A 22975-nucleotide genomic window follows, 5' to 3' on the forward strand; every position below is an offset into this window, starting at 1 on the left:
TTCGATATTTTCGGATTTTATGTCAAGTATTCCGAAGAAGAAATGGGTATTCCCCTTGATTTCCTACTTTCATTTTCACAGAAGAGGAAGGAAAATGACTAACTTAAAAACAGGGAATTATTATTTATAAAGTAACAAAGTAAGTAGTCATCATTAGCAGACCACCACTTTAATACATATGGTTGTTATATTATGAAACATTGACTAAATGATAGAAGAGATAAAGAAAATCTGAGTTTTTTTAAGCGAAGAACGTTACGTAAGCAAAGTCGTAGAATCAAAGTCTATATATAGTAAATTCATCTGGTTGCCAATACACTCCGAAAAAAACATATCGAGTTTCTCTAATAATGATTATGTAGAGTTTTAAATTTACATTTAACTGTTACTTTATATAGGATATTCAGCTGACAGTATATTATAAAACAACCTGCATGTAACATCATAAACAATCACAATGTACTTGAAGTTCTTGTTTGTGTAGACAATAGCGTATTTGTTTCTGCGTCACATATTGTAACTGCGTACCAAATAAGTTATACATATGTTTTTTAATGGTGAAAAAGACGCTTCTTTCTTATCTTATTTTAAGACACTTTCATAGATATACAATTATCATCATTCTGACATCATTGTCTGTTAATTTGTCTCGGTTTGTGACTATGAAGCTCTTTTAGAAGCTAATTACATTGTATATATACACACATACTATATATTCAGTTTTTAATATGTAGCTCAGTACATTTGGCAAATTCTGGAATGTTCGATCGCTGCCAATCAGGAAGCTCAATCGGCTAATTGACAGTCTGTCGAGATTTAAAGGGGTCCAAGGTTTAAATTCCTGTTAATAGCTGTACATTTCCTCTCCTGTTAAACACATTCAAAGCAAAAATGTTTTCATAACAATGATGTCAATCTATTTTAAAATGTTCTGGTCAACACTCAGAATAATATATGGAACTCAAAAATACATTTTCATAAAAGGTACCTTCTATCAAACATTAAGACAAAAAATAAAATGAAAACATAGAATTCACTGAAAGAGCTCACATTACATACATGTAAAATAAATTTAGATCATAATGATTTCTCAAAGCTACATGTACATGTATTATACTCATATACACAAGACTTAGTTAACTACCATATGTATCCAGGCATGTACAAAGTAAATATCATTCCAGTCTTTATATACCTGTGCAGTATATAGTTTCCTTGGAATTAAAAAATGAAATAAAATTGAAGGTTAAAAGTTATTGCTGTTATTTAATTTGCAGAGACATTTTAATCTGCTGGTGAGGCTCTTTATCTTAATGTTATTATTGCTACACATGTATGTACAGTAGGAGTGGAGCAAAGATTATCTCCGCCCCATCAAAGATTTTAAAAATGAGATGGTCAGTTATTTCAGACTATTAGTCTATTAGTCTTTTGTTCGACGTCATACCATTAGTCTTCGACTACTATTGAAACTTAAGCTTAGGTAGCTCAACAGGTAGAGCATCTGTCTAGAGTTATGAGAGTCCAGTTTGGCAGTGCATCTTTCCACTCCTGTTACATTTGGTGCCTGTGACCAACCCCAGTTTCAAGTGTTGGTGAATGCTTGACAAGGGAATATTTGAACTTGGGTTGAAAATAGTTGTGTGTTTGGGGGCGATGACTTAGATAAGGAGGGAGGAATGTAGCAGAACCTGACTGGGTCGATTGTCGGTGACCAGGTACCTTGATGGGTAGAGCATCTGTCTAGAGTTAAGGGGGATCTGGGTTCTAATTTCAGTCTTGTTGTACATTTTTATGCTCCTGTTACATAAGTAAAATTGGTAAATCACAGTGAATGGATAGAACAATTGAACCAGAAAATGATAGGGGAAAACTTATAAGGATGGATCATTTAGTTTGAAAACGGTATACATGTGTTGTAGATTTTAATTGTACATATGATCACGGTTGCCTTCTAGCTTCACGCTAGAGAGAATTTCCTTTAAACTCAGTGGTAGAGTGTCCGACTAGGAAGTCTGGGATCACAGGCTCAATCCCCAGTGGAAGCACACAACTCTCCTGTTACACATGTTATCAATCTCTTGTTGTATACGACTAAATATGTTTCTTCAATATCAAGGTATCATGGATGATCACGGCAGAGGACGTTGGGTCAAAGTGAAAGCAACATGGAAAGAAGTTCATCGCCGAAGTATCGATCCGTCATTAAGGTTAGAGGATGTGAAACGGGACGTACAGACATGGTTTCCATTACTGGCAGACCAGGAGGTCAGTCTGGATTTAGTCTATCAAGGTAAGTCACATATACCTTCCTCATCTCAACCTAGCTATATAGTCATTTTCCTAGTAATATCCTGTATGTTCTCAATACAAATTCCTGTTAATTAATGTCCATTATTTCCTAATCACTTGTCACTTGTTTTTGCCCTGGCACGTGTTTCCCATGTATTTCATGTCTTAATTTTTTCTCTCTCTATAATTTCATTGAAAATTACACCCACTATACAGGTCACCTTTTATATTTAATACATATGTACACTCCAAAATCTATGATCAATCATCACTATTTCTGAAATGATCGATGATTGATTAATGATTGATCATGAAATAAAATGAAAGTGAATAGAGAAACATTAATCAAAATGGGTGAAACTTATTATTATAACTGCTTATTTATATTAGTTTTTACATTGGCTCCTGATTATAATTGTATGTTTATATATAGTCACGCCATGTTTGATCATAGACAATCATAATCAATTAATCATAGTTTGAGGTAAAGCAACTTCTCGATTAATTGGAACAATTAACACTAAATTGTACCTGTCTATAAGGGACAGTAATTTCTAGTTTCTATTGCTTCATTATATTTGAACCCCTCTATAATGAACCATAAAACTGTACAGGTGTACCACATTGTAATATGCTGATAATTAATCCCATTCACAGTGTTAAAATTATCAAAATGTCAGTAGAAGTACTGATGTTTAAAGCCCAACATTTTTGTTCCATTGTATTTGAAATATCAACACAGAAATGAAAATATAAATGGAACTAATTTCCAGAATCAAATACAGGTATTAAAGACACATTTGACAGAATTTTTTATAGTTGGTCAGGTGGTACAGTGTACTCCTTTGAATGTCACAATGTTATTAATCAGAGTAAATGTGATATTAACTAAAATGTGACATTAAGCAGAATGATATTAAGTGAAAGTAGCAAGATGATATTTCCTTTGCATGATAACATTTCAGAAGTTCCTTCATCCTTGAGTATCTGCTGTATAGTTGGTTGGTTGATGAGTTTATAGTCAACACTTGACTGACGAAGTCGGTGTTCTTTTAGTCGCCTTACATGTATCTGCTGTATAGTTGGTTGGTTGATGAGTTTATAGTCTACACTTGACTGACGAAGTCGGTGTTCCGTCAACTTACATGTATCTGCTGTATAGTTGGTTGGTTAATGAGTTTATAGTCTACACTTCACTGACGAAGTCGGTGTTCGGTCGACTTACATGTATCTGCTGTATAGTTGGTTGGTTGATGAGTTTATAGTCAACACTTGACTGACGAAGTCGGTGTTCCGTCAACTTACATGTATCTGCTATATAGTTGGTTGGTTGATGAGTTTATAGTCTACACTTGACTGACGAAGTCGGTGTTCTGTCAACTTACATGTATCTGCTATATAGTTGGTTGGTTGATGAGTTTATAGTCTACACTTCACTGACGAAGTCGGTGTTCGGTCGACTTATCTGCTGTATACCTTGAGCTGATATTTCTAATGAAAGATGCTCAACTCAAAAATATTGAGGTGGGCAGGCCTTTAAATAAAAAAAAAAATCCTGCTACAATACTACTTCATAATGGTCATTAAAGAGGATAATGAAATATGTGGATAAATTATTGTGATGAAATGTTCACCTTGTTTACATTCTTACAAAAGCGCATGGTATAGAAAATTAAACCCTCAGAAATACAGAAAGTCAAACCTGCATTAAAGAGACCATCCTCTGAAAGTCCAAAAATTGGTCTGTTAATGTTGGTGATCTCTTATACATGTTCAATCAGAATAAAATTACTACAGATGAGGAACGTTGATAGTTGTCTTTTTACACATGTAGTCTCTAAAAAGAGGTTGTCGCACAAGCAGATTGTACCTTATTCATATATAAATATCTATATCAAGAGCTAAAAAAATGATAATATATGTTGAAATATTTTTTGGTATTGTATTCTGTCCTCAGATGATGATGGAGACGAGGTAACTATAGCGACAGAAGAAGATTGGAGGGAGATATGTTCAAATCTGTCAGAGCTAAAACTCAGCATACGAGGTGAGGCTAAAAACACAGTACTGTCAGTGCACTTTGTGTATGTAACAGGGAGGGGGGGGGGGGGGGGGGGGGTGNATCGAACTGAGATTCCAACCCTGGACCTCCAAACTGTAGGATTTGGACCATAGTTAGACACCTCTAACCAACTGAGCTATTACAAAATTTAATGTGCCTTAATGCAGAGTGTATCATATGACATCAATGTAGCATATCATATGGTAAAAGTATTTCTAAATTCTTTTATCATTATAATCATCCATTTGTTCAAGTTCCTATCAATTATTATTTTTTCTTCATTATTAGTCACATATGTTTCAAGGGCCAGTGATAGAAATGTTTGTCTCCCTCTTTTATTAGCTACACACATTCGTAGACCGAAGGCATCATTTAGTGAATCTACAAAGAGTGGCTACAGCACTGCGTCCGTTCTACGGAATCTCTCCAACTCAGATAACAATCAATTGACTAATGGAACCCAGGTTAAGACTCGTGACTCTGGCAACATGGAGTCTGAAGTGCCACATCAAATATCTGGCATTGTCACGCAGGCAAGTGATGACATTTTCCAGCGGAATGGAAATCAAGAAGATGTGTCCTCCTCTGGCATGAGTCCCAGACCAGAACATGCACAGTCAAACTTTTCCTTCTCGAATGGACAAGTCCAATCAAGTGACGAAGACGAGGGTATTTACGTATACTTACTCTCAGATTTAAAGCTTCATGTATTATATATATCTATGCACCCCGATTTCTCATGACAGAATTAAAGTCCCTTGGATAGAGAATAATAAGAATTCACTATTTTGGACACTGTTACATAATCTTGCAAACCTGTGATTTCATAGAAATTAACTCATTCACCCCTGCAATTTCATAATGACCTATTCCAAGATTTGAGTTAATGCATGAAAGTGAATCACCCCGTAGCATAACTGTTAAACTGACCATCTTTGATTTTTCTAGAATCTAGATTTTCCTGTCGACCATAGAAATTTCATCACATATTTGTATCTAAGATTATCTTATTAGCCAGGCAAAGCTCGAAGCCACTCATAAAAATATACTTTCTTCCTGTTCTAGAAGTCTGACCCTATTTTCAACAAGTTAATAGCCTGATTGTTATGTGCGGAAATGCATTGTAGATTTTGATATAAAGCATCATAATAATCCATAGATAGGAAAATTAACGATTAAAATAAAATTATTGGCTAGCTGACCTACCCTATATGTTTTCAAGCATGTTACCTGAAATGCATATATTCCTATTTTAGGCCTAAGACAATAATGGACAATTTTTGTCAACACAATAGATTTCGCTTAATATTGGCCAAATCAAATCAAATCAAATATTGGTAATCAAAATGTCACTGAGTTTCAAGTCAAGCATATATATATATTTATATAATGGTATTGAATGAAGATATAACAATTTATTAGACATCCATGAGATATATTTAAGATTGCACTAACTTGTTAAAAAGAATCACATTAGTAAAACTTAGGCATTATAATGCTATGTAAAATTAGTGCAAAACAAGTTGTTGATATTTTTATGGTAGCTGTGATACTAGAAAATATTCCTGGATAAAGCAATCAAAATTGGTCATAATGAATTTTTTACCTGTATTTTCGAGAGAAAAAAAATCACAAAGCTGTATTTAATTTGTCATGTTCACTCCTGTAGTTTACTGGCCTCCCACGTCAGGTGACACGTTGGACCAGGTCAAGGTCAAGAGATGTCCAAACCCTGACAACGTGGACAGCAGGGCTCGGGTAAGACATCTTACTTTCCAAGTTTGAAACAGGCACAGATCCTGAGGATTTCAAATTAAAGTGGGATGGGGGAGTTGGGAGGGGTTAGGTCAAATTCTAGGAAAGTATCTATTAGTACCCTTTCACCTTGAGAATTTAAAAAATAATGTAAAACCCAATTTATTTTCAACAGTCTTTCATTGAAATATTTTCAGGACACTATGCAAACCTATCTAGCAGTGATTTGGGCATAGCATACTTGCCACTTCTCCCTGTTTAGGAGAGAGTCTCCTGATTTTGGACACTTAAATTTAGTATTTTCACCCTATACATTTTCTTAACTATTTTTTGATTTTGAGATCTAATGTTGCTATCTGAAAATCAACAGACAAAATGTAGTTTTAAAGGGTTATTTTGTCTCTAGGGAGTATATACACACACTTTATCTGTGTTTTAATTTAGGGCATGCAGACTCTCCCATTGAAATTTTAAAAGGTTGACAAGAATGGTATAGTAGTTTTTATTGCAATTCCAAAGCATTGCTCAAGTGGGAAACTACAGGAGAATTCTCTACCGTCTAGGCCTCTAAACATTTGTTTGAGTCACATACAGTCAATGCAAAAGCTGGCATAATTTTATTGCAAAATAGGCATAAAGTATTTAGGCTATATAAATTTAAATTAAAACACAAAAATGATGTCAGAATTTAACATTAACTTTGTAATCTTACATTATTCCAGCAGTTAAAAATTGTCACCTCATTTTAACCTTAAATTAGAACATTTAAAAAAAGGAATTGAAAATGTTTTATTGATGTTTATAGAATATTAAATGCCAAATAACTTTTTATTCTTAAATGTGACTTAAAGGATGTTAAAAAAACTCAAATTATCATTATTCAAAACTTGGAATGAAAATTTGGAAAATTTGCTGCGTAAAGATTACAAGAAAGTAATGACTATTTTGCTATTGAGGATGTTACTTACTGAAGAAAAAGCAATAACGAACAGTGTACAATTTTGTTACAGGATCCAGCTAATTCCTATCACAGTGATACCAAAGGCAGAGTAATCATATTTAACAACAAGAAGTTCACATCAGAACCAGATATCCAGGGAGATTTTGATACCACATGTTTGTCTTTGTTATTCAAGGACCTTAAATATGATGTCTGCTCCTACACAAATCAATCTGCACAGGTAAACTATGAACATAATCATATTAAACATAGTCCAATCTGTACAGGTGAAATTTCATTCAAGGTCATGTGATACATAAACCAATATATACAGATGAACATATGACGTCATGTTACAACTAGTCCAATATATACACATAAAATACGAAAATATGACATACAATAAATAAATAAATCTGTAGAAATAAACTATGAGCATACGATGTCATGTCATACACAGACAAATCTGTACAGGTAAAATTTCATACAACGTCAGGCCAGACATATACCAATATGTACAGGTAAAATATGCAAATATGATGTAATGTCATATAAAGTCAAGTCTGTCAAGGCAAAATTTCATACAATATGTGATGTCATACACAGACCAATCTGTACAGGTAAAATATAATATACAATGTCAAGTCATACACAGACCAATCTGTACAGGTACAATATAATATACAATGTCATGTCATACACAGACCAATCTGTACAGGTAAAATTTCATGAAATGTCATGTTATACACTGATGTACAGATAAAAAATGAACATGCGAGGTCATGTCATACACAGACCAAACTGCACAGATAAACTTGTTGACATACAATGTGACACCATACAAATACTTGTCTGAACAGGTAATTTAAAAAAAAAAACAGTAGTCTGTACAGATAAATACAAATATCTGTCTTCACAGGAAATTTGATTTTTTTACATCATTGTGGAATCCTACACACTTCAGTAGTGTGTGTCTGTGTATTTTCAGCACTGCGTGTCCGTGTATTTTTAGCACTGCGTGTCTTTGTATTTTCAGCACTGCATGTCTGTATTTTCTGCACTGCGTGTCTATGTATTTTCAGCACTGAATGTCTATGTATTTTCAGCACTGCTTGTCCGTGTATTTTCAGCACTGCGTGTCTGTATTTTCAGCACTGCGTGTCCGTGTATTATCAGCACTGCGTGTCTATGTATTTTCAGCACTGGGTGTCTGTGTACCTTCAGCACTGCTTGTCTGTGTATTTTCAGCACTGGATGTCTGTGTATTTTCAGCACTGTGTGCCCGTGTATTTTTAGCACTGCATGTCTGTGTATTCTCAGCACTGCGTGTCTGTGTATTTTCAGCACTGAATGTCTATGTATTTTCAGCACGGCGTGTCTGTGTATTTTCAGCGCTGCATGTCTATGTATTTTCAGCCCTGCGTGTCCGTGTATTTTCAGCTCTGCGTGTCTGTGTATTTTCAGCGCTGCATGTCTATGTATTTTCAGCCCTGCGTGTCCGTGTATTTTCAGCTCTGCGTGTCTGTGTATTTTCAGCGCTGCATGTCTGTGTATTTTCATCCCTGCGTGTCTATGTATTTTCAGCACTGCTTGTCTGTGTATTTTCAGCACTTCATGTCTGTGTATTTTCAGCACGGCATGTCTGTGTATTTTCATCTCTACATGTCTATGTATTTTCAGCACTGTGTGTCCGTGTATTTTCAGCACTGCATGGCTGTGTATTTTCAGCACTGAATGACTGTGTATTTTCAGCACTGCATGTATGTGTATTTTCAGCACTGCATGTATGTGTATTTTCAGCACTGCATGGCTGTGTATTTTCAGCACTGAATGACTGTGTATTTTCAGCACTGCACGTCTATGTATTTTCAGCACTGTGTGTCCGTGTATTTTCAGCACTGCATGACTATGTATTTTCAGCACTGCATGGCTGTGTATTTTCAGCACTGCATGACTATGTATTTTCAGCACTGCATGTCTACGTATTTTCAGCACTGCGTGTCTGTATTTTCAGCACTGCGTGTCTTTGTATTTTCAGCACTGCATGTCTGTACTTTCAGCACTGCGTGTCTATGTATTTTCAGCACTGAATGTCTGTGTTTTTTCAGCGCTGCATGTCTGTGTATTTTCAGCACTGAATGTCTATGTATTTTCAGCACGGCGTGTCTATGTATTTTCAGCACTGGGTGTCTGTGTACCTTCAGCACTGCTTGTCTGTGTATTTTCAGCACTGTATGTCTGTGTATTTTCAGCACGGCATGTCTGTGTATTTTCAGCACTGCATGGCTGTGTATTTTCAGCACTGCATGACTATGTATTTTCAGCACTGCATGTATGTGTATTTTCAGCACTGCATGGCTGTGTATTTTCAGCACTGAATGACTGTGTATTTTCAGCACTGCACGTCTATGTATTTTCAGCACTGAATGTCTATGTATTTTCAGCACTGCATGTCTGTGTATTTTCAGCACTGAATGTCTGTTTTTTTTCAGCGCTGCATGTCTATGTATTTTCAGCACTGTGTGTCTGTGTACCTTCAGCACTGTTTGTCTGTGTATTTTCAGCACTGCATGTCTGTGTATTTTCAGCACTTCGTGTCTGTATTTTCAGAACTGCATGTCTGTGTATTTTCAGAACTGTGTGTCTGTGTATTTTCAGCACTGCATGTCTGTGTATTGTCAGCACTGTGTGTCTGTGTATTTTCAGCACTGAATGTCTGTGTATTTTCAGCACTGCGTGTCTGTATTTTCAGCACTGCATGTCTGTGGATTTTTAGCACTGTGTGTCTGTGTATTTTCAGCACTGCATGTGTGTGTATTTTCAGCACTGCGTGTCTGTGTATTTTCAGCACTGCGTGTCTGTGTATTTTCAGCACTGAATGTCTGTGTATTTTCAGCACTGCGTGTCTGTATTTTTAGCACTGCGTGTCTGTGTATTTTTAGCACTGTGTGTCTGTGTATTTTCAGCACTGCATGTCTGTGTATTTTCGGCACTGCATGTCTGTGTATTTTCAGCACTGCATGTCTATGTATTTTCAGCACTGTGTGTCTGTGTTCCTTCAGCACTGTTTGTCTGTGTATTTTCAGCACTGCATGTCTGTGTATTTTCAGCACTTCGTGTCTGTATTTTCAGCACTGCATGTCTGTGTATTTTCAGCTCTGCATGTCTGTATTTTCAGCACTGCGTGTCTGTGTATTTTCAGCACTGTGTGTCTGTGTATTTTCAGCACTGAATGTCTGTGTATTTTCAGCACTGCATTTCTGTATTTTCAGCACTGCGTGTCTATGTATTTTCAGCACTGCGTGTCTGTGTATTTTCAGCACTGTGTGTCTGTGTACCTTCAGTACTGTTTGTCTGTGTATTTTCAGCACTGCATGTCTGTGTATTGTCAGCACTGTGTGTCTGTGTATTTTCAGCACTGAATGTCTGTGTATTTTCAGCACTGCATGTCTGTATTTTCAGCACTGCGTGTCTGTGTATTTTCAGCACTGTGTGTCTGTGTATTTTCAGCACTGCATGTCTGTGTATTTTCAGATAATACAGTACGACAAGAGTTAATAAATTACATCAATTTTGTTTTTTAGCAAATGCGTGAGAAGTTGGAGAAAGAAAAAGCGGTTCTGGCGAAAACAAAGTACAGTTGTTATATTGTCTTCATCCTGACTCACTGTGATCCGAAAACAAAAACCCTGTCTGGGAGCAAAGGGGACACAATTCCACTGGACGAAATCACAGGTCGTCTGAAAGAAGAGGATGCACTGAAGGGGGTTCCCAAGCTGGTGTTTATTGATGGTGTGAAGCATGGTAAGGGAGACAACCCCATATAATGTTTAATGATGTTGTGAGGCATGGTAAGGGAGACAACCCTATATGGTGTTTATTGATGGTGTTAGGCATGGTAAGGGAGACAGCCCCATATAGTCTTTATTGATGTTGTGAGGCAAGGTAAGGGAGACATCCCCATATTGTAAGAGGCATGGTATTGCCATTAAAAGGGGAGACAACTTCATGGTCTTTTGGTATTTAGATTGTGATAGAGATGGTAAGGGAGATAATCAGACATATCTTGATTGATAAACTAATTAAAAGACATACCTGGTACTGCAAGTTAAGCAATATACTGGATTGGGTCATTAAAAGTTGATCAGTTTCTGATTATGAGCTTTTTCAAGCTAAGATGATCTCAAATTTTAATCCTGGGCCTGATTTATGAAATCTGTCTCATGCTCAAACTCAGATTTTGTGCTCAAGTCCATTTTCTTTTTCTGCTAATAAATCATTAATCCATCACATTATCTTTATGTGATGTTAACAAATTTAGGAGAAACTGGAAGCAGCGTACTATTTTCAATGTCTACATTTGACTTTTGGCTTTGTCCCATGATTTATGCGAGTTGCAAGTATCATTAGCTGCTTGCATACGGACCCTGCAGGTAGGGCGTAAGAATTGTACCTGCTGCCCCCAATTGCATGATCGTAAGAGGCGACTACATTTGTGACCTTATCTCTTCTCTCCTTTCTAAATAACTTTCTTCTTCCTAATGTCTCCCTTGACAATGCTTTACTTTTGGCCATTTGTTGAGCGTTCGCCCCTGTGAGGAAGGCTTTGGGTTCTGTCCCATGGCCGAGACATACCAAAGTCTTTAAAAATGGTAGTTTCTACTCCTGCTTAACACTCAGCAAACTGGGATTGGGACGACTGGTTCGCCCTGGCACTATAATGTTGGCATCAGTTCCGCGCTATCACAAGGAGACAAACACGAACATATCGCAGCCTCCCAAAATACACACGCATACACACTACACACATGCATCTTACACACAGGGGAGGCCATCCTTAAATGACCTTAGCTGTTGATAGGACGTTAAACAAAATAAAACCAAACCAAACCAAAGCATACGAATCACACCCAAACAGTAAGAGATGAAATGTTGAGCCACTTGAAAAAATTCACTGAAGATTATCTAACTGTAACAGTGTGGTGTCTCCTATAGATGGCCATGATTTAACTCATTCGGCCCTGAAATTTCATAATGAACTATTCTAACTTTTGAATTGGAAGAGTTTAAGTGTGTCGTCAGGGATGAATGAGTTAAAGGTGAAGGTTAGATGCTCTAGCGCGAAGGTTTTCTGGACTGTCATCGAGTTTATTACAAAATGATTCGCCCTTGTGAAACATGATTAAAATTGAGGAAAAACTAAGAATACTGATTATATACTGCAAAGGCAACAAATGTTTTATTATGCCACAAAAATCAATTAAAAACAGTAAAACAATAGTAGAGATGATCAGGTTGACGCGCCATTGTTGTCATCTGCTTCCATTATTCGGAACTTCGTTGTGGTGGCTCTTTGCCAAATTTTCTAGAAGGGCTCCGAATAATGGAAAAAATGATCGGGGGGAAAATTGAGTGCCTGAGGGCCACGTGATGTTTTATTACCCAAACAAGTGACCAGTAACATCCAATCAGACATGCTGTTACAAAGTTATAATTTTGTTTCAGACTTCCAGGAAAGTGTGCCGAAGCTTGGTAATGTACCCTCTAGTAATGCATTAAAGATGCCTGTCACCACGGGGGTAGATAGACCTTGGACAGCACAAGGAGTAGACAGTACAGATTCTTGTCCATCAAACAACATGGATGACTTTTACATATACATGGCGGGAACACTGGGTAAGTACAACAACTATCTTTCAGGGATTCAAGACTGTCATCTGTAAAACATTTGAAGTTGGTTTCCAAATATTTTGTTTACTGCATTTATCCTGCAATAAGCCCAGGGGGCCAAAACACAATCTCTGACTGAAAGTAGGGGTGGGCTTATTACAGGACAATGAAAAAGCTTTTGTTGGCATTCTTCCTAACTGCAATAAATATTGGTGGGCTTATTACCAAGCATGGGCTTATTGCCGATAAATATGGTACATATTTATGAACCACAAATTAGTGATGGGAATCAATTCCATTTTCATATTCAGTCAACTCATTCACCCCTGAAGACACATTTGAACTCCTCCAATTCAAAGGTTGGAATAGTTCATAATGAAATTTCAGGGGTGAATGAGTTAATAGTTGTACATAGGCGATCGAGTATCAAATGAAATCTGTGTTATAGGCTTATTTTATAATAATTTAAGTTGGATGTCTCTCTTGTTGTCCATGCTCCTTAGGAATTCATTTATAAGCTATAAGCATATACCATTACAAATAATGGACTTTCGACATAAAAGAAACGTTGTGTCTCTAACCCCCAAGAGCGATTGTTGAAAAGAAAATTATTTTTTCAACTTATTAAAAGTTTTGGGAAGCTTTGATTCGTTTAGCTGTATTTTTCTATTTATTGAATACTGAACACAAAGGCTCATTAAATAGTTATAAAAGACTTTATAGTCTGGGAGTTGTAAATAACAGCTAAATAAATAAGTTCATATGAAGAATTATACTAGTTCCAAGCATTTTTGACATATGACACAAACAAACTCATAATCTATAGAATTTTACAAAAGCTAAATGGTTTAATCTAGCACCAATTTTTCAAGTTTTGACCACTAAAAATATATCTCTTTACCTGTACCTGTGTATTGGGTTCAGTTAAGGATCTATAAGGGTAGCGCAAACTGTGTAATATAATTATTGAGGCGGAAGAGGCAACCATATTTACAATCAAGTCCTTCAGTCAGGAAAAACATTCCTTCACACTCTGAGTAGTGTATATTTGGAAACAATCTTCTGGAGTCCCTGGGGACTGCTAAAACAATCAACAGATTAAAAGACTAGCTAGATAGACACTTGCTACTTTTAACTCATTCACCCCTGAAGACACATTTGAACTCCTCCAATTCAAAGGTTGGAAAATTTCATTATGAAATTTCAGGGGTATTAGAGTTAAGCTTCAATCGGAATTACAGCCTATATAGTTGAGTCTGATATGATAAAGAGGACCTTTAGGTCATGTATCAGAAAATCTATCAATTAGTACCAGGATATCCATAAGTATACAGGCCCTAGTGTATATAGGGAGTTTTAGTGGTGGATATCCATTGTGTTATTATTATTATGATGTACCATTGTACAGAGTTTGTCACTGAAAATCAGTATTAAAACAAAATGTTTTCTTAAAAATTTGCAGGTGAAGGAAATCCCACCTACAAGGGTTCCTTAATGCTCCAGGCATTGGTGAAAGTGTTCTGTACCTACATGTACAGGGACAGTCTCAGTGAAATGATGGTCAAGGTAATTCATTAAGTCATTCATTGCGCCATGTTCTAGGATTGTTTCTGTGAGGGTAAAGTTACTTTATATACAGATTTGTCTGTCCTCCATGTCCAAATACATCCTCTGTGAAATGAGGGCCAAGGTCATTATATAGTAATCTATTACAAATACCAACTGCAAAAATGTTGTCTCTGGGAACTTTAACCCTTTCACCACTGTAGACAATAATGGACTTTACCAGATCAATGCATAGTAGAGTCTACTAAAGTAACATAGGGAGATCAATGCATAGAAGAGTCTACTAAAGTAACATAGGGATGAAAGGGTTAAGATTTATAGAATCTATCACTCCGGTGTGATGTTGACAGAGAAATCTCACCTGAGAATAAGATTTATGAATTTTATCACAAGGATTTGCGAAGTACTAAACTTCAGAAATCTCATCCTGAGGGTCTATATTTCTCTGCATACTTTACCCAGGATGATTGAATTTTTTACTCCCACACCTTTCAATCGTCAACCGAACTTGTAACGGTGAACCCAGTGCTTCTCACGATCATGCATGGCGGGCACTTAAAATGTGTAACGAAATTGATAAAGTGATGATGCAATGATGACATTTTCAGATTATTAGCAAGTTTTAGCTGCCTTTCACCTAATTGGTAAAGAGAGATTTATCATTTCCTTATCAGAAACGGTAATTAATGCAAGGTCTGTGAAATGTGGAAGAAAAATAATGTCATCTAATATGTTATATTTCAAAGAGGAGAGACAGGAAATTATTGGGTAGTCTGGAGTTCTTTTAAAAAGGAAATTATCAGTGCATGTATCATGTACAAAATCTTAAACAACCAACCTTTTTGTAACTGTTACTTCCAAACTGGATCACAAACACATGCCAAAATTAAAATTTCATATACAGTAGCCATCATATCATTACAGTATATCAGGGCTGGTATTGGCATGTTTTTCAGAAAGATAATATCTATGTAACTTTTATTGCAGGTTGAGCGACTAATGGAAGACGCTCGAACCAAAACCATCAGATTTCGGATGCCCCAACAGACAACTGACACATTGAAAAAGGACCTATATTTCCATGTGAATGAATGAAGTGCATTGGAGCCTTTGGTTGGAGATTAAATACAGTTCATGATGTGGATAAATTTTCCTCGTACAAGGTTATATTTTTTACAGTGAGGGGAATACCATTTGTTTAGGATGAAATTTCCTCCCAAGTGTATATATCCCCCATCCTTGAGAATTTGGGGGAGTACTAGTATATCCACAATCCTTGGGAACTTCCAGGGGTGCTAGCAATTAAAATATTCCTGGCAAAGACATACCTATTTGAGATGCAACCAGTGAATTAAGTAACTCTTTATTAAGCTGTGTTTGGTTATTTAACCATTTTATTATTATTTTTTCACAATATGACCAGACTGTTATGCATGAATTATGACTTTCATGAATGAAACAGTCAACAATATTCAATTATATCAATTAATGGTCACATGTTTTTAGGGAAATTTCATTCTGTATAAATATACACATCAAACATGTTTTTGTTTTATTATTGATGTTTTAACTACTGGAATGAATTGATAAACTTCAAACTGATGGAGAATATTCTTGTGTATTATGTCATCATTTGTTGTGTTCTAATTTTAAGGCAACAAAATAATGAATAACCAAACTTGAATTCATCAGATGTGCCCGAGAATTAACAGTAAAAAATCATGTACACAGACATGATAATATTCATGCTGTTTGAACAATGCAAAAACAAAGGTTTGTTCGTATTTTGACACAGACACATATTGTATGCTAGTTTGTCAATCCTCCAGTGAATGCCATTTTCACGGCATGTATAACATGCAATTACAAAACACACCAAACAAACAAATGACATCTTTTATTTATAGCAGCAAGTTTTGATTGTCAAAATTTGGACTAATCAAAACACTTTGGTAGAACCCATAATAGTGCACAAATGAATAAATCTAAAATAATAAAACTGCCCCCCAGATAATTTGCACTACGAAGTAAGTGAATCAAGAAGACTATACCATATATTTTTGTTAATTAAGAAAACATGAATGTAAAATAGGTTGTATATCATTATCTGTTTTATTATATAAATATATAAATTTCCGTCTATATATACGGTTCTTTGTTATAAAAACCTTTTTCCTTCTTCGTTTTGTTAATGTGTCACCCATTTCAGTGTGTGTTTTTGTATGAAAGTGAAGGCCATGTGAGGAGGGTTTTTTTCTAAAAATTAATCTCACCCTAGTTTTACATTTATTTTTGCTTCAAAAGCATGTTTTTTTCACTTAGTAACTGAAAAACCATTGAACTGATTGTTATGACCTATTGGAACGAATTATTAATTGTCCACACCTGGATAAAATATTAATCTTGCTATATTTTATAAATCATAAAAACAATTTATTCTAACCTATTCTTGTACAGAATTGCATAATCTGAACTTACCTTAAATTTTGGGAATACATCATACATGTAACCTTTTAATGCGCATATTGATATCTTGTTTATTCATTAATACCATGTCCTATATTTTACAGATATTGTATATCGGGTATTTTTCTTTAATGTCTAACTTTCGCGAGACGTTGAAATCGAGAAAAATAGATTGTAAACTTTTTATCACTTTCCACAAGATGTTACATCCCTTGATGCAATCGGGCAAGAAAAAAGTTAACGACTACATATACTCGCATATCGGATTTATGGAAAAGACATATTACCTAAAACAACTGACCGGTTTCCTTTTTGCCAATGAATAAGACGGAGAAGGAAAAGCCCACTAAAGGTCATTTATATACGTGAGTTTAAAAGTCAAACGGAAAAAATATCATACCGTTATATGTACCTGATCCCATGGTGATTAAATATATATATAAAAGCAAAAAAAAATGGTAAATAATCAAAAATCGTATTTCAGTCAAAAAGTAGTTATTTAAGGATTGAATTATGTTTTGTTGAGGTTTATGGGGTATTTTGATGGACTACGAACTGAATAATAATTATATCGAGTTCAAGTTCAGTAGAGATGTAAGTATATGTCTATTGATCCTTTAAGCTCTCTCACCATGGAGGTTATTGCTGTATATTTTATGGGTTAAAAAAGCTCTGTTACAAAACAAAAAAAGAATATATACTTTCAACTAATCGTTGATATAATTTCATGAAATGTAGATATATTTTACATCTTAATATCAAAAACTCTAGTTAAATTAAAGAATGATTTAAAGACCGAACTTTTTACGTCTGCATTTTAAGCTCTTTTTCGCAGACGTCAACATATACTACCCTATATATCAAAATATGTCTTTTTACCTGATGTAAAATGCTAATTTGTCGTATGAACAGCATATTTTTTTGGATCAAAGAACTGCTTCACAAAGTTATTATGTGTATACGTTCAAAACAGTTGGACCAGAGTTGTTCATTTAAAGCAGCATTATCGGTATCTTTGTGCTCATTTTTGTTCTTGTATTCCAGGAAAGAAACTTATGACATACATAGGTCAAACAGTTTAACTAATGCTAGGGAAGTCAGGTACTCCATATATATATATATATGTTTAAAAAACCAAACAAAAGCAAAAGGTACCATACCCACCTATCTTCGTATTTAATATGTATATAAAATAGTTTTTGCTGATTTAGAAGCAATACTTCTTGAACATAGACTTGATGTTTAGTCATGAGACGCCAATCATGCTTTTAATGATTGAAATATTAGTGTGATGTGCAGGTTTAAAAAAAGTGCCATGTTTTAAGTCCAGTTAATTTCTGTTCTCTTAAATGAATTTAAACATTTACTTACTTTCATTTGCGTTATACTTACATCTGATAATGTAAGATATGTTGAACTTTAATTAAGCAATGAATATTTTAGCAAATGTTGTTATGGTCCTATAACACACATTGCTATTGATGACAAAACCTAATAAAGCCCGGCTAGGTTTTATGTAAGTTTAAAGTTTGTCAGCAATAGAAATGTGTGCTATAGGACCATACCAATATTTGCTAAAATATTCATTATTTATGTTTACAGTTTGATAAAGTGACTACGCTTTATTTAGTTATTTCGAATAGTTATTTGAACAGCAAATTAAGTCTTTGACGACAGTGAAAGTGATGACGTCACAACAGAGATTGATGACGTTACAATAGCAAATGTTGCTATAGTCTCGTAACAACATTTGCCTTCTCAATGCTTTGCAATGGAAGCATGCAGAGCAAATGTAAATATTTAATCTTACATCTGTTGAATCTGTCATCAGCATATTATCTTAACTAAACCGACATAATGTCATATAAAAGAAAAAGGGTCCCTCTTACACAAGATAATTTTAACCTGTCCCTTTTCTTGTTTCCATGGTTGCAGTAAACACTTCATGTCGATCTCCCGTTGTATTGATAACAACATCTATGGATACATATAAATATAACAAACAGGCCCCATATTCATGAAACCGTTCTCATACTCAAGCATTGGTTTTGTATTCGAATCGAATTTCTTGTTTCAGTTACGAACTAATAAAAACAATCTTATTTTTTCAATGATTTCACAGATAAACTTGTTGACACACAATGTTGCACCATACAAATACTTGTCTGAACAGGTAATATAAAAATTCTAAGAAATCTGTACAGGTAAATACAAATATCTGTCTTCACAGGTAAATTGACAATTTCTTACATACGTTGTGTAGTCCTACACACCTCAGCATTGCTTGTCGGTGTAATTTCGAACAATAGAGCATGACAAGAGTTAATAAAGTACATCAATTTTCTTTTTTTAGCAAATGTTTGAGATGTTGGAGACAGAAATGATTTGGAAAAGATTTAAAGATACTTTAAGTCCAATACTGTTTTCAGTGTTTACTTTTGACTTTTTATTGTTTTACATTTTTTAGGTGAGTTACAAGAAATCGGGTTTGAGCACAGAATCCATGCTTAAGCATGAGAACAGTTTCATGAATACGTATACGAGCCAAGGTGTTTCGTGTACCGTATACGGGCCAAGGTGTTTCGTGTACCGTATACGGGCCAATGTGTTTCGTGTACCGTATACGGGCCAAGGTGTTTCGTGTACCGTGTACGGGCCAAGGTGTTTCGTGTACCGTATACGGGCCAAGGTGTTTCGTGTACAACTGCTTTTTGTATCATCAAAGACCATCACACATCACCTGGGTCTTTGATTCATAATTTGTACTGTTGGGTGGACAATAATAAAAGAATTTGAAATGATGATAAGAAATGTGTTGTTGTTTTTTGGCCAATCTTTACTTGAAGGGTTAAGTGAGTATATGCCACGGGGCCGTCTTGTTTCGAAGTTTCATCTCTAGAACACCTGAACGAATATGACTTAAGTTAGTTTAGAACATACAGGTCTAGACCGTTGGAAAACGAAGAGCAAATGTATTGGATAGAAGGATACTGGAGAAGAAAATGAACGATTGCAGTAACACATGTTTACCACGAAGTAATAGGAATTTATTATCCTTGTTACTAATCCGTGCACAATTAAAAAAGACAAGAAAGTATTACATTTTATTATTAAATTCATGAATATGATTGTTAATATTATATTAATAGCAATTCGTGCCGCTAAAATTAACAAACCATCTCGAAATTATAATAAAAGTATTCCTATATCCAAAAGTTGACGTTTTGTGTCAACGAATCTAGGACCGTCTCTTATTGTCAATGTGTTAACTTTGCATGCTTTCTCATTAAGATATCTTGTCACTTTGAAATCAAATTTGGTTATATTACACTTCAAACGGGGTTCACATTTTTAGGTTTACAGACAGGGAAATAGTTTGTCAGTTAGAAGACAATTTTTACAACTCCACCATGTATGAATGAAAAAATAAAACATAATTTAAAAACTTACATTGGTGACCGGATACGTGTATCTTGTATAACACCATATACTCACCAGGTCCGTCATTTTATTTCCCGAGACGTCAATCATATGTGATTAGAGTTTCCCATCAGTAAATAGCTTTCATCTCTCTTCCTGTATTAACAAAAAACAAGATTTGCATTCTCTGCGGATGGTACCTAATCTTTAACCTTTAGATATGATACAAGATTTTTTATTTAACGTCGCATATTCAAAACAATAAACGTTAGCACTGTAGTGCTATTCTTGCGACAAACATGGATACAAATAAGAAACAACAAGGATAAATAACATGCCGGTAATTTCAAAGCAAGGTTAGAAATGACAAGCAAATATCAAAGAGGCAATTTAACAGAACAAATAACCAATTAAGGTACAAAAGCAGAGCAGCACCTAAGTAGTCACAGACAGGTGACATTTGAACTTAAATTTATAAACTGGATGTAAATAATGCATACTAGTATTGTGAAAGCACAGTAACAGTGTAATATACATACATGCTAATATAGCAAAGTGTAAAATTTGACAATATACACACTTATATAGTTCAATTTAAAATATTGACAATGCTATTAGTTTAAGTCGGTCCTCATCTTCTTTCCAATAACACACGATATATTCCGAATCATTCCTGTTTATTACGAGGGCCATTCGATACATTCTGTCACTACACAGCTCCTGTAAAACGGGCAATAATATAGTTTAGCGCATTGTGAGACTGCAAAAGAATGTAAAGAACAATTGGACATTATCCGACAAGAATATTGAACAGGTAATTCATTGTTTAATGTATGCACTCGTGACCAGTTACTACTTTTCAACGCTAAAATGAAGGCTGAGATTAAATCTGAAATACGCTCCTATATTGAAGCACGGTGTTCTTTACAGACAACGGCAAAACAGATACATACATAGTTGTTCAGCATAAAAAGCGCCTCTACAGTCTTAAGGTGGGTGAACATAATCAAGATGTTAAAGTTGATACCAAAGAGGAAACACGGCAAGGCAGCCAGTTGTTGCAGCATAAACGTTGCGAAAATTTGAACAACAGGCCAAACGTTTGAAGTGTTCCAAAGATCTATTAAGAAGGAATTGTAATTGCGACTCAAGAAAGCTACCCGAGTTTCTTACAGGGGATGAAAACTGGGTCTATTTCTTTGAACCCCAGAGGCGCATTAATAACAGGCAATGGTTGTCGAGAAATCAAGAAAGGCAAGTGATTGCAAGACGTATAAAAAGCGACAAGAAAGTTCTGTTTGCTATTTTTTCCAATTCCAATGGGTATTCCAATGTTCAGATACCGTGCAAGAACGGGACACACTCACTGCAAAGTGTACTGAAGCCTATCAAAATACTCTACACGAAAAGGCGTCCAAGTAAAGGGTTGAATGGCACCCAGCTTATTCAAGACAATGCGTCATCCAACAAAAGCAATGTTGTAAAAATGGTACAGTAGTACAGATTGACCACCTACCCTATGCACCAGATCTAAATCCTTGTGACTTCTTTCTGTTTCCTTTTCCAAAGAAAACGGTATGCCTCTAGGAGCGCTCTTGGTAGTGCAATATTCCAGTGTCTTGCCAGGTTAGGCGGCTACTGTGCAGCTTTTACGTCAAGGATAAGGCGATTGAGAAACTGCATTTTTGCAGAGGAGGAATACTCCGAAGGATGCATATAATAGAAAGGTCAAACAATAAACATCATGCATGTGATTCCTGACACTAATGTGACAAAATGAATTGATGTTCATACCACGATCGAGTTTTAAACCTGCATTATTATCCAAAAATCAGAACCCACGCGAGTCTTTGTTTAACACTGTGCTATCGTTATAAACTACGTTATTTTAACTTTTGTTAATGCTGACATTGTTTAGAAAGTCTTTCACGAGTCTGTGTTATATTCACTGAAGCGTTAAGAAGAATTGTGTCTTAACACTGACACTTGTATTCAGACATGTACGTTGATAAAGTTAAGTTCCACCGTACAAGCCTAATTGTGTTTTGAGATAATGAATCTCGCTTGGAGTTTTATGGAGGCCTTCCTAGCGCACAAATGAACCGTCTCGCTTACAAATTCTGAACAAAGAACATATTAACTCATGTCAAAGATTTACTCATACACAAATTAAAAAATGTACATATTACACGTGTCGCAACCTTTCAAGACCGACTGGTCCCTTTGTCAAGCTATGACTGAGTGGGCGATTTGTATTGTACAACGATGTAACGAAATTGTATATTTTATAATTATTATTATGTCTGTCGTTTTTTCACACGTTTATAGCTACATTGTTAGTGTATAAGGTAAAACTTTGATATTACACATTTCCAAACTGGTGAATCTCATTGAAAACATTTAAACTCCTTTGCTAAAGGGCATAACAGATATAGTTCAAACCGATATATTTGCATATCTTTATAAAATTGCAAAGATACCGTTGGATTGAACGTATACAAATGGAGAAATGTCTCAAATATGCCGTAAATGAGGAAAACCATATTCTATTAGTAATTATACATCTTTATAAATGTATTTCAGCGACTTCCATCTGTCATTGTCCATGAGGGGATACCGTTGACATATTCATGCAGTATTTGAATATATATATCACTGAAAGGCCGATAAATGTATTGCACTAGACAACAAGAAAACCAGCTTCCTCATTGCCCATTTATCTATTCAACGTGATTGCATATATTTATGCTTTATATTTTCTGTGAGTTGTGTGATAAATATGTAATTATTTTGAACGTTTACAT

The 22975-nt window shown here is 35.3% G+C and overlaps 1 protein-coding gene across 1 annotated transcript; it reads left to right on the forward strand.

Moving 5' to 3' along the window:
* Positions 1-35: 35 nt before the first annotated feature.
* Positions 36-18352, forward strand: LOC110462769. The gene is made up of 10 exons (XM_021516920.1): positions 36-139; positions 2120-2293; positions 4250-4339; positions 4697-5023; positions 6024-6112; positions 7120-7290; positions 10634-10853; positions 12555-12725; positions 14182-14285; positions 15273-18352. Exons 2-10 carry the CDS (start codon positions 2125-2127, stop codon positions 15378-15380), a joined length of 1449 nt encoding a protein of 482 aa, XP_021372595.1. The 5' UTR covers positions 36-139; positions 2120-2124; the 3' UTR covers positions 15381-18352.
* Positions 18353-22975: the final 4623 nt, after the last annotated feature.

This window comes from Mizuhopecten yessoensis, unplaced genomic scaffold (assembly GCF_002113885.1).
Source record: "Mizuhopecten yessoensis strain PY_sf001 unplaced genomic scaffold, ASM211388v2 scaffold10829, whole genome shotgun sequence".
In the NCBI taxonomy this organism is placed as follows: Eukaryota; Metazoa; Mollusca; class Bivalvia; order Pectinida; family Pectinidae; genus Mizuhopecten; species Mizuhopecten yessoensis.

Excerpts from the sequence above, each read along its gene's own strand:
- LOC110462769 (XM_021516920.1), top strand. The coding sequence starts at position 2,125 with ATGGATGATCACGGCAGAGGACGTTGGGTCAAAGTGAAAGCAACATGG. Across the intron at positions 12,726-14,181 it reads ATACATGGCGGGAACACTGG|GTGAAGGAAATCCCACCTAC; the intron begins GTAAGTACAACA and ends AAAAATTTGCAG. Across the intron at positions 14,286-15,272 it reads TCAGTGAAATGATGGTCAAG|GTTGAGCGACTAATGGAAGA; the intron begins GTAATTCATTAA and ends CTTTTATTGCAG.